Genomic DNA, 13,372 nt, shown 5'->3' with positions numbered 1-13,372 from the left:
ACCTTGCTATGTGCTGCACCCCACCACGAGGTGCTTTAGAACTCCTTGAGCTTGAAGTGTTAGATTATATTCTGCTAAACTCAGTCCTTTATTTTACCAATACTGTATGCTTAAAATGCGTTGCTATTAAGAGTGTACACATACATAGCTATCCCTGGCCTTAATCATTTAATGTGAAAAATAATTACCAACAGATCAAAAATTAGACAAGACGCATTGAAAACATATAGTTTAATTTTTAAATAATTTCAACCAAAACTTTTAACTTTTTTTCTTTCAATTCTGGTAAGAGAAATAGACTGAGTCCAGATTTAGGTTATAGCTCAGATTAATTTTTAACTCAGTAATTCTTATGAGAAGACAACCTTTTATTTTTCTTTCAAGGGAACAATAGAGCCATAAGCATTTGCCAAGAATGAATTATCTTTGAAGTTTCATGTATTTGAACCAGATGTGCCTCATACTGATGGTCCCTTGTGATAAACTTGTTCCTTCTGCATAATCTTCAATTCAAGCTAACATTACTAATTACTGAAAAATCAGATTAATGAATTGTTTTCATAATAATACAGCAAGGGAAATATTTCTGGAATATATGCAGTGTTACTTGTGCACCATGTAACAAAGAACATTTAGAAATAAATTCAACACCGAAAGACCTAAATTTCGGGGACTGTTCCACATATACACAAGAAAACACTGATCAGATTGATTTTAAATTATCATAAACAATTCTAAATATTTATTAAAACACATCAATTCAATAGAAAGTCTGGAATTGTGATAATGTTCCCAGTTCATTTTTATTATCCTGAATATCACCTCCTACTCTTCCCCCCCACAAGAAGAAAGGCAAATCATAACAAAATGGAAAAAAAAAATGTTTAGGCTGATCGGGTAGCAAGCAACCTAAACAATTTTTTTTTTTCTCTCCAATAGGATTTTAGGACTTTCATATTGTACACGAGACAACACTGGGTGGAAAAACACAGAACACTTTTTTTTTGTACACACTGAACATTTCTTACTTTATCCAAGTAGAAGTGACCACTTGGCTTCTAACCTTTCAGCACTCCCAACTGCTTACCAGTGTATCTCTTCCCTCTTCTTTTCAAACAGGTCTTGGTGATAAATGGACTTTGGCACACATCTCACTAGAAACCATATTTTACATATGTACACTATTCCATAGTTACTTGATATAATTTTCCAGTATTATTTGAGTAACAGATTCTGGCAATTAAGTTCATTTGTCAGTAACCACCAGTTAATCATGGAGGAAGAATTCTACTTTCACAACTTCTCTCTGTTAAATTCTTTAAGCATATTCTTTTATTTGGAGTTAATTGTAAATTCTGCTCTCAGAATTACACATGTAAGTTGTTTAAATAAATACCCACACAAATTCTCATTTATACCAAGTAGCTGGTTTATATTTATATCTTCCATCTTAAGAGGTGAAAACAACCATTTTGGAATTCATAGAAAAATAAACAAAGAACACTCAGTTGCAGAAGTGTAAGAAAATGTTAACTTTTAAAATGTCACTTATTTTCCTTAAAGTTCTCTACCCTTCCCATCCACGATAAACCAAGATCATGTAACAGGGTTAAATTCCAAAATCAATCTTTAATTCAAACCCTTTCTCTAAGAGAAAGGACTTCTCTCTCTCCTTGACTTCTCTTTCCCTCAAATGAAGCAAAACATGAGGCAATTAAATTTCAAAACCTCAAGGTTTCATCCAGATTACTTTTATGTATCTGTTTCAGTAGGGAACCACAATTCTACCTCTGCATTTCCCAATGGAAGTACTTCTCACCAAAGGGCTAGGCCACATGTTCTCTTGACTAGGAATACACAGCTCAAAATCTGGTGTTTATTAAATGTGTACAATATGTAGGTGTAATTGGCATTTTAAAAAATTCAGTAATGCCCATTACAAATAACTTATCTGGACAGACTCAAAAATAACTGGTTAACTCAAAATAAAAAGAACCACTTGCATAATAACATATTTGTATCTTGATAAGAATGAACCACTGTGACCTGGGAGAGTCTAGAAATTCTTGGGTTAATTATAACAACATGGTGATAGGTTTTTCAAGGTACTTTCTAAACTCAGCAAGCCACTGGGCTCCAACTGCTCCATCCACAACCCGATGGTCACAACTGAGTGTAACAGACATCATGCTAGCCACATCAAATCTAGAAAAAGATAAAAACATTATTAGGTATTCTGAAAGCAATTGCTAATTTTTAGCCAGTAACCAGCCCAAATGCCAACTCCTACCCTGTAATTCCAACCAGATACTATTATTTTCCACTTAACTCGTTATGTACTATACACCTCTAGCTCAACCTCCAGCTTGACAGACCAAACAGCCATCTGGAGCATGGGTTGGCAAACTACAGCTCACAGACCAAATCCCGCCAAATGCATTTGCGTAGTGCTTCTGTCTGCTTTCACACTACCACGTCAGAGTATTTGCAACAGAGACCATATGACTCAGAAAACCTAAAAGATTTACAACCCGGCTCCACAAAAACGTACGCTGATCCCTGACCTGTGATAACTCAGCCTTCCCATCTCATATAGGATTAACTGCATTTAGTAAAAGAAGAATTGCTGCTCTGAGAAACTTCATTCTAGACTTGTATCTGACTCTACCTGAAGCTGCAACAGGCTATGCCAATAATTATAAAACTGAGACTCAAAAACAGGTATAATGGAATGAAAATGAGCTTACAACTCCCTCTTTATTTTGGTACTTACCCTTTTTCATTATCTGCTGGAACCAGTCTATCCTCTGAAGCACCAATCGCCAAAATACATGCTTGAGGTGGGTTAATAATAGCAGAGAAGTTCTTAATTCCAAACATCCCTAAATTAGATATTGTAAAAGTACCACCCTAGAAGAAAAGAGATTAAAAATAGATCATGTTAATTGCTTCTCAACATAAAAAAAAAGACAAAATGTTACATGAAAAGACCTTAAGATCATCTTTAAGAAAGGCCTATGAACTACCATTAAAAAAAAAAAAAGGAAAGGAAAATGGTAAGCGCATGAATACACATATCAGAACATCAAGTTGTGCAACCTAAATGTATATAATTCTTATTTGCTATTTAAATACAACAATAAAGCTGAAAGTGGCGAAAAAGGCCTGAATGGAATACACTTTAATGAAAATATACAAGCATTACAATATGAACAAAAGTCAGTTGTGTGCCTTTTGAAAATTGCTGGAAAATATCTTATTTTCAGCTTCTGATAGGTTATTCACTTTTTATTTTCAGGGCCTTGTGTCCATGAGAATACAAGGCATAATCAAAAGGTGGAAAATGCAATAAAAGCATTATGCTGCCCTTAAAAATAACGTAATTCTTAACATTCAGAAGGTAAATAAGTAATACTGTACCTGGAACTCATGAGGCTGGAGTTTACCCTCTCGTGCTTTGGTTGCTAAAGAAACAACATCATTAGCAATGGCTTCCAGTCCTTTTATATGTGCATTAAATACAATAGGTGTAATGAGTCCTGCAGGAGTGCTGACTGCAACACTGATATCGACTACATGATTTCTATTGCAAAAGAAAAAAGAAAAGGACACTTCAATAATCATCAACAATATTAAGAGCTTATGTGTCAGGTTAAGCAAGAATATTGATATTTATCTCAGTCTGGCCTACTGTTCAGCCACAGAGATAACTCTTCTGGTGTTGACATTTTGCTATGCCCTTTCCCTAACTTGGACTTTTTGCAAATGGACAAGAAATGGGGTTGGTTACACATAACCTCTAACTGCCTCCCACTTGCCTTGACTGGCAGGTGGAAAATGCCCGGCATTCAGTGAGAATTAAACAAGAACTCAAAGAACTCCCTGGATTTTGAGATGCAGTGGACTGGCTGGAGCTGAGCCTCCAGGCAGAGCTTGAGCAGATGGAAGGAAGAGTGGAGGGAGTGTACTGCACCGTGGGAGAATCAGAGCTCAGGATGTAGGATGGTGGTGTCTCAGGACAGAAAAATAGGATTCCCAATCTGTATTATGCCACAGGTACCTTTGCATCTGTGTCCTTTCTCAGAGTATGTATTTTTAACACAGAAAATAAAATACTCAAATTACAAATAACAAAAAAACACAACCAAACAAAAAGCCCCAACTATACTGAAATTCAATTACCAAACTATTCAGAAAACAAAACTGCGGGTGCCTGAGTGGCTCAGTCGGTTAAGCTTCCGACTTCGGCTCAGGTCATGATATCATGGTTTAGGGGTTTGAGCCCCAGCTCAGGCTCACTGCTGTCAGCCTGTCAGTGCAGAGCCTGGAGCCTACTTCAGATTCTGTCTCCCTCCGTCTCTGCCCCTCTCCTACTTGAGCTCTGTCTCTGTCTCTCAAAAATAAATAAACATTAAAACATTTTTTAAAAATTCTGACACATGTGCTTCTGTATTAATAAGATCAGGCAAGAGGTCTAATAATTGCTACAATTTTGAAGTAGTGATAAGCAAAAACCACTTTTAAGACTCCTGAAACAAAGCTGTGATATGAAAATAGGTGATTTTTACTGGTCACCAGCACAAGTACTGTTAATACCTCTTTGATTTGTTCTCTACATTTATGGTAAGAGGAAATGCCAAATTTCAGTTAGAGGTTAGTGGAAAGGAATGACTTTTTCCCCCTCAGCCAAGTTCCCAAACTCCCAAATTGTATCCACAGCCTCCTAGGGGTCTGTGTAAGGGCCCGTGCTGATGTATTCTGCAATTGAGAAAAAGTTAAAACTTCACAGGAAGAACTCCAGCTATTTCTAGGCACAAGCTTTAGAATATTATGGTATGGTACCAAATCCCTCAAAGTGCCCAAGCTGAGCCCTCAAAGTGCCCACGCTGAGCAGGGCAGTGGGATTGTCACTTGTAAACATAAGGATGTGCTCTAATGATAGTGTGTGACTATCACAACTGGGCTCTAGCCAAGGTATGACATAACAAACACTCCTTTCTTAACTATCCTGTCCTCCTAAGCAAGTAAGCATGGTGTTTCTCACCTTGTTGACTGATGAATATAGCCAACAGTACATGTTCAATAAATATCTGTTGAATGGCTACATAAACAAACAGATGAAGGGCATTTGGTAGGAATCAATGAACAATTCATAGAACTTGCCCTGTAACCTTGATCTGTTCTTCAAAGAAGTGTTTTCTTCAAATACTCTTAAAATGTGAAACATTAATTTACCCTATGACCCAGCAATTCTACTCCAAGGAATGAACCCAAGAAAAATTAAAATGTAGGTCAACACAAAGAATTATACACATATGTTCATAACAGCTCTCTAGAAGATACATCTTTGTCTTAATCCCAGAATCTATCAATGTGATCTTATTTAGTAAAAAAGATCTTTGCAGATTTAATTAGGATCTTGAGATGAAATCATCCTGGATTATCTGGGTGGGCCCTAAATCCAATGCCAAGTACCCTTGTAAGAGACAGAAGAGAAGACATGGACACAGAGGAGAAGGCCATGTGAGGATGCAGGCAGAGGTTAGAGTTATGCAGCCACAAGCCAAGGAATGCCTGGAGCCACCAAAACCGGAAAAAACAAGGGAAGATTCTCCCCTAGAGCCTATGGAGGGAGTGCAGCCTTGCTAACACCTTACTTTTGGACTTTTGGCCTTCAGAACTATGAGAGAATAAATTTTTCTTTTAAGCCACCAATTTTGTAGTCATTTGTAACAGAAGCCCTAGGAAACTAATATAGTCTATAAGGCATAGTAAGACCCTCAGATGTCCTCCCAGAGGGGGATGGCCAAGGAAAAAGCATGAGTAGGTTACTGTGACATCTGACAGGACTGAAAAATGGCTTAGAGTTCTCCTGAGAACTTTCAGAAAGAACTGATGGTGAGTACACAGAAAACTAGCTCCTTCTTAGGGAACCATTAAGATCAGCCTGGTCACTATTCACAGCATATTACATCTCTTAGTCATAAATAATATTTTTATGGGTATAAAAATATTAATACTGAATACTGATTTATCCAATATTTGTGCTGTAATCAATTTGATAGGATAACGGTGTGTGTGTGTGTGTGTATACGAAAAGTATAACAAAGCTAAATCTTAGCCTTCCTTAATACCAATAAGTTGATAAAGAAAATGAAAAACGCATAAAAGGCAAATGAAAAATGTTTTTTAGAAATACAAAAGTAAATACCAGGGGGAAAAAAAAACAGTTTAAAAGTTGTATTTGCCTCTTGGGAGTAGACCTCAGATTAAAAGTTGAGTAGGTTGGGGTGCCCAGGTGGCTCAGTCGGTTCAGCATCTGACTTCAACTCAGGTCATGATCTCGCAACTTGTGAGTTCGAGCCCCAAATGAGGCTCTCTGGTCTCAGCACAGAGCCTGCTTTGGATCCTCTGTCTCCCTCTCTCTGCCCCTCCCCTACTCACTCTCTCTCAAAAATAAATAAAAATTAAAAAAAATTTTTTTTACCATACAAAGCTTGAGCACTGGGTGTTATATGTAAGTGATGAATCACTAAATTCTACTCCTGAAACCATTCTTTAATTATGTTAACTACCTTGGGTTTAAAAAAAAAAAAAAAAAAAAGTTGAGTAGGTCACTGTAAGCCAGGGAGCAATATTCTAAAAAAAAAATTTTTTTACTGTTTTATTTTGAGAGAGAGAGAGAGAGAGAGAGAGACACACACAGAGTACAAGTAGGGGAGCGGTAGAGAAAGAGGGAGAGTTCTGAGCTGTCAGCACAGAGCCTGGCATGGGGCTCAAACTCACAAACTGTGAGATCATGACCGGAGCCAAAGTCAGATGCTTAACCAACTGAGCCACTCAGGGAGCAATATTCTAATGTATACACTCTTATTTTAATAAAAATTAAATAATAACATAAAAGAATCTACATAGTACAAGCCTAGGCACAGGAGTCAGAATCCTGGTTCCAGTCAGTTTTGCTACTTCCTAACAAATTAATCCAAGGAAAGTTATTTAGCTCATTGAGCTTCAGTTTCTTCATCTGTAAAATGGAAGTGAAAGTCCCTAATTCATAAGGTGGCCATAAGGATTAAAATGAGACAACATGTGAAAGACAGCACCATGCCAGTCACATGCTACCATATACTTTTTTTAAATGTTTATTTATTTTTGAGAGATTAAGAGAGAGAGCACACGAGCAGGGGAGGGGTAGAGACAGGGAGACAGAGGATATGAAGTAGGCTCTGCACTTCAGGAAACAATATTAGTTTCCTGAGACGCAGAGCTCAAACCCACGAATCGTGAGATCATGACCTGAGCCAAAGTCAGATGCTTAACCAACTGAGCCACCCAGGAGCCCCACATAATATTAACAAATATGTTTCTTGGTACTGTTTTCAATTTGCCTTCATTAAAGTTCAGCAGAATTAACTGGTAAATAAAAACCATTTCAACCTTGCTTTCTAAAGTTTGTTATCAACTTTAATTATTCATATCTGTAAATTTACCTTCCTTTCCTACACTACAAGAATTTGTAGTCCTTCCTAACTGAACATTACCTCGTCAAAAGTTTTACATTGTTTTCAATCTGTTTTGCCTATGGAAGTCATCTCCCTCCTGTATTCCATTTCTCCGCACCCCCTATACTCCTAGTTCTACATGAGAAACCACAAGAAAACTGCTGATGGATATACACCTTCCCCAGCAGTATCTTACTTACTGTCTTATAACTGTGTCCAGCCAAGAAGAATTGGCTTCAGGAACTTTTAAACATGCCAAAGCTGAAGCTTTTATGATGAAGTCATTGACAGAAATTTTGCTTCTCCCTTCTAACATCTGCAAAGACAAGAAACCATTGTATTTTCTTCAATTCTCTTCCTGAAGACTGAAACTGTATCACCTGGCAGGGGATGTGAGAGGGGCAAACACAAACGTCCTGAGGTATAAAGGATGAAATGAAACTAAATTTGGTTGTTTCAACTTTTTTAACGTAGTTCTTTTCAGCCATAAGTTTCCCGCTAAGCACTCCTTTAGCTGTGTCCCATAAGTTATGGTATATTAAAAAGGCCGCCTTTTTCACTTATCTCAACAAAATCAAAAGTTGGTTCTTTGAAAAGATCAACAAAATGACAAATGTTTAGCCAGACTGACAAAGAGAAAAAGAAGACTCAAATTCCCAAATCAGAAATGAAGTAGAGGACATTACTATATGCCCTACAGGAATAAAAAAGATTACTGGTAATACTATGAACACCTATATGCCACAATTAGCTAACTGTGAGAAAAATTCCTAGAAAGACAAAAACTACCAAAACTGAATCAAAAAGAAATAGAACCTCTGAATAGATCTAGAGCTAACAATAAAGAGACTGAATGATAATTTAGAAACTACCCACGTAAGACAGCCTAGATCCAGACGGCTTCCCCAACTGGTGAATTCTGCCAGACATTTCAAGAAGAATTAGTATCAATTCTTCACAAACTCTTCCAAAATAGGGAACACTTCCCCACTCATTCTAGAGGTCAATAATTAATCCAACCAAAACCACACCAAGATATAATAAAAAAACAAAACAACCCAGAAAAAACAAAACTACAGACAAGTATAATTTATGAATATAGATAACAAAAACTCTCAAAAAAACTCTAGCAAACCAAATCCAGCAATACAAGAAAAGGATTATTCACGATGATCAAATGGGATTTGTCCCAGGAATGCAAGGATGGTTTAACATCTGAAAATCAATTAATCTAATAATGTCCTAATGGAATATAGGATAAAAATCATACAACCATCTCAACAGACACAGAAAAAGCAGAAAATTCAACCACCACTTCATAAAAACTAGGAATAGAAAGGAAGTTCCCCAACCTGACGATAAAACAGATCTACAAAAGCTCATAGTCATCATCATCATACTTTAGTGGTAAAAGACTTACATCCCCTTAAGATCAAGAACAAAACAAAGACGTCCACTTTACCACTTCCAGTCAACATTTTGCTAGCCAGAGAAGCCAGCCAGAGAAGTTGCCCAAGAAAAGGTATCCAAATTGGAAAGGAAAAAGTACAACTATGTTTGCAGATGACATGATTTTGTATATAGAAAATCCTAAGGAACACACTAAATAAAAAATAAGGTTGTGAGATACAAGATCAATATACAAAAATCAATGGTATTTCTATACAATAGCAGTGAACACGAAATTTATAATAGTATTAAAAAGAATAAAATACATAGGAACAAATTTAACAAAAGAAGTACAAAAACTTACACTCAAAAAATTATAAACATGATTGAAAGAAATGAAAGACCTAAATAAATGCAAAGACACCCCCTGTTCACGGAGTGGGGACACTGTTAAGAAGGCAATACTCCCTAAGTTGATTTATCGATTCCATGAAGTCCCTATCCCTAAAGGAAATATCCAAAACAGGCAAATCTAAGATGGAAAGTAGGTAAGAAGTTGTCTAGGGTTGGGGAGGATGAGAGGGGTGGGGTGGGGGCTATGGCTAAGGAGAGAATGGTTTCATTTTGGGGTGATAAGAAGGCTCCAAAATTTATTGTGGTGATGGTCACAGAATTCTGAATATACTAAAAGCCACTGAATTATAAACTTTATATGGGTGAATGGTATTATATGTGCATTATATCCAAAGAAAGCTGTTTAAGAGAAATAAAATATTACATTGGACATATATTTTTCACGCCTGATTTTCAAATAAATTATAAAATAGCTTTAACATTTTGCCAATGAAAGTAAGCAATCAACTTTAACCTCTGTGCCAGTTAAAAAGCTCTGTTAATGCTTCATTGCTTCATTCTTTCATGCATCTAATATTTGAGTACTCTGCTCAGACATATAGCTCGAAAGCCCTGGATATAAAGCAGTGAAAAAAATGGGTGAAAATTCTACTCTCAGGGAGCTTATGTTTTTTTTTTTTAATGTTTACTTATTTTTGAGAGAGAACGCACGTGCACAAAAGGGAAAAGGGCAGAGAGAGAGGGGGACAAAGGATCCAAAACAGCCTCTGTGCTGATAGCACAGAGCACAATGTGGGGTTCAAACTGTCAAACTGAGAGTTTGTGACCCAAGCTGAAGTCAGACGCTTAACCAACTGGGCCATCCAGGTGCCCTGGGGAACTTAACAATCTAAACGGGTGGATAGATAATAAACATACAGCATGTAAAATAATGTTACACGATAAAGAAAAAAAATAGAGGAAAAGAACTAGAGGGAGAAGTGACCACTCACCCCAATCCTCTTCCCTTAATTTTAGAATAAGGTGACCAGGAAAGACTAGAGAAGGTAATATTGAGTCAGATCCTCACGGTGGTAAAGGAGGAAGCCAGGTAGATGCTAGGGGGTGAATATTCCATGCACAGGGAACAGCAAGTGCAAGGGGCCTCAAGTAGGAGTACACAGGTGGAACGTCAAGGAACAGCAAGGCAACCATTGTTTTTGCAGCAGAGTGAACAAGTGGGAAAAGTAGTAGGAGGTCAGAGAGGCTACAGATAACCTGTGTAAGGCGCTGAATGCTGTTCTAATGCCCTCAGTGCCACTGGCTTTTACTTTTCACTTCTTTGAAAACATCTTTCATATCCCTCTCCTACTCCATTCTTTTTTTTCAACGTTTATTTATTTTTGGGACAGAGAGAGACAGAGCATGAACGGGGAAGGGGCAGAGAGAGAGAGGGAGACACAGAATCGGAAACAGGCTCCAGGCTCCGAGCCATCAGCCCAGAGCCTGACGCGGGGCTCAAACTCACGGACCGCGAGATCGTGACCTGGCTGAAGTCGGACGCTTAACCGACTGCGCCACCCAGGCGCCCCTCTCCTACTCCATTCTTAATGCAACCGTCTAGTCCAGACCCTTATCATGCTTACAGGACAAGCATAACTAGTCTCTGCCATTAAAGCATACCACTATATATCTATTTAGACTAAACTTACTTAAAATATTGCTATCATCATGTCACTATTACTGGTTTCTTCATGTCTAATTCATCAAGTCCAAATTGTTCTGCTTGTAAACAAGGTCTTCCCTAAACCAACAACTGCATACCCACCCTAGAAAAAGGTAGTCTCTCTTCCACATCTGCAATACTTACTTCCTTTCTTGAAAGCATTTTACCTCTATGGTATTCCATCATTAGAATGAACTTTCTACAACTTCTTTGCAATTCAAACACATACTATTCTACATGGCTTAACCAAGTTTTTCTTACACCACTGTGAATTCCCCAACTACTTTTACTGGGTTCCTCCTCTGAATTCCTAGAACACTTAACCCATACAACATAATTTAGCAGACAAAGGACATTACCATAAAGAGATTGATGTACAAATAAGTATTTTTATTTTAATAAAAATTGCCTTCTCTGTTTTTCACATGCATTATCTCAATTAGATTATAAACTGAAACTCATGGAGAAGGACTATACCTTATTCTATCTTCCCAAAAGTGCCTTATACTAAACACTAAATAGGTAATTGGTACTTAACTGCAAACACAGAGTAAACATACTCTTATCTAGCTTATCTTATCTAGCTTCATGGGATCATAGTGACTGAGCTAGGCTACAATGGATCCAAGGCAAAATCAACTTTAAATAATAAGCTTTAATCAAGGATTAGAAAATGAAAATTGTCCAAGATATTCTCTCGGCAAGTTAAAATTATGAAGACACCATTTTCCAACATCAACTGGCATATAGGAACAAAAAATATGGGCAAAAACGTATATGTTTAGTGGGGAAATACAAACATTTTAGAATTTACAGAGTTGGAATTTCCAGACCTTTTACCTTATTAAGTTCTTTCCGTACCAACAAAACTTCTCCCATATTTACGTCAATGGAAAGGTAATAATGAGGTATGGTTTGCTTAGACTGCATTAACCGCTGTGCAATAACCTAGAATCAAAGACATTAAAACATCACTTGTCTTAAGTGGTTCTTTTCTTTATTACCTAATTCAGGACTCTGTTTGCCCCTTGACTAGCTCCCTGGTAATGCTTACCTCAAGCATTATAACTGGAATATGGAGGACTGCACCGTAACCTGGGCCCCTTCTAGTGGTGTTTAATCAATATAATGTTTGTTTTTCCCAAGTATCTAATTGGCCAAAGCAAACATCTTAAACTAGTCATCTATGATTCCCAACTAAAAAAAGTCTCTGTTAGTGTTTCAAACCATGAATGCAATTAAACAATCAGAGTAAAGACGCCCCCTATGGTGCTGGTTGCAGATTTAGGGTAATATTCTTACGCGACGAATGTTGCTGACTGGGACATCTGTGAAGACACCTGTGGGAACGGGTGCCACTCCTGGACCCGGGGCAGGCACAGCAGCCGCTGGAGCCTATGGGGAAGTAAAAAAGCTCTTAGTAACTGATTCAATCCTGGCATATACAACTGGGGCAAGTCAGTGACTCTACAGATGGCAAAGTACAAATTAGAAGGCTTACAGAAAATAGCTATTTCTATCCCAAGGGAGCAAAAGGGACTCATATTTGTACTGTGCTTACACAACAGTTCTGATTTTAATTTTTATACTTAGAATTCTGTAATCATGTCTTAAGTATCATTTTTCTTTGTTCAATGATTAGTTTGTCAAAATAATTTTGTATCTGCAAAATTACCTTCAAGAAAAGCAATCAAAGCATTCTTAAACTGAAAGAAGTAGACATAAACATAAACAAGGTAATTATTTTTCTGGACAGTGTTAAAAAACAATGACAAATCTTTCATATTAAAACAAACATCTAAATAACTAAATCATTTTCCTTACTTTTAGCTAATAATCTTAACAATTTAAACCAACTAAACATTAGTTGATTGGTTATGTGGATTTAATCCCTGTGTGGAATAATTAACCACATAAAATTCAAACTCTATTCAACCAACTTGTAAGCATGCTTTTAAAAACAGAGCTAGTCAGGGATGCCTGGGTGGCTCAGCCGGTTAAGCATCCGACTATAGTTCAGGTCATGATCTCACGGTTTGTGGGTTGGAGCCCCGTGTGGGGCTCTGTGCTGACAGCTCAGAGTCTGGACCTGCTTCAGATTCTGTTTCCATCTCTCTCTGCCCCTCCCCCACGCTCGCTCGCTCTGTCTCAAAAATAAATAAAACGTTAAAAAAAAAAATTAAAATAGGGCCTGAGTGAGAAGGAGGGTTTGTTAGGAAAAATTCAGTACCACTGGAAAAAAAAATTGGAATGAGTGTCAATGTAGCATTATCATCTTTCCTTTTTTTTCCCTTTTTAATGTTTGTTTATTTTGAGAGAGAGTGCACACGATCAGGGGAGGGGCAGAGTGAGTGAGAAGGGGACAGAGGATCTGAAGCAGGCTCTGCAGTGAAAGCAGTGAGCCCGACGCGGGGCTCGAACT

General features: G+C 37.5%; 1 protein-coding gene across 1 annotated transcript in view; it reads right to left on the bottom strand.

Moving 5' to 3' along the window:
- Positions 1-214: 214 nt before the first annotated feature.
- DLAT (dihydrolipoamide S-acetyltransferase) overlaps positions 215-13,372 on the bottom strand; it is a 29,563-nt gene continuing 16,405 nt past the window's right edge. The window contains exons 9-14 of the mRNA XM_043579318.1: positions 12,253-12,345; positions 11,791-11,898; positions 7,703-7,818; positions 3,421-3,583; positions 2,774-2,910; positions 215-2,205 (exon numbers count right to left, since the gene is read on the bottom strand). Of these exons, the coding sequence (XP_043435253.1) occupies positions 2,076-2,205; positions 2,774-2,910; positions 3,421-3,583; positions 7,703-7,818; positions 11,791-11,898; positions 12,253-12,345 (747 nt within the window). The 3' untranslated portion in view covers positions 215-2,075. The remainder of the gene's footprint in view (positions 2,206-2,773; positions 2,911-3,420; positions 3,584-7,702; positions 7,819-11,790; positions 11,899-12,252; positions 12,346-13,372) is intronic.

This window comes from Prionailurus bengalensis, chromosome D1 (assembly GCF_016509475.1).
Source record: "Prionailurus bengalensis isolate Pbe53 chromosome D1, Fcat_Pben_1.1_paternal_pri, whole genome shotgun sequence".
Taxonomy (NCBI): domain Eukaryota; kingdom Metazoa; phylum Chordata; class Mammalia; order Carnivora; family Felidae; genus Prionailurus; species Prionailurus bengalensis.
The sequence above is the reverse complement of the archived record's forward strand: the minus strand, read 5'-3'. Positions and strand labels throughout refer to the sequence as shown.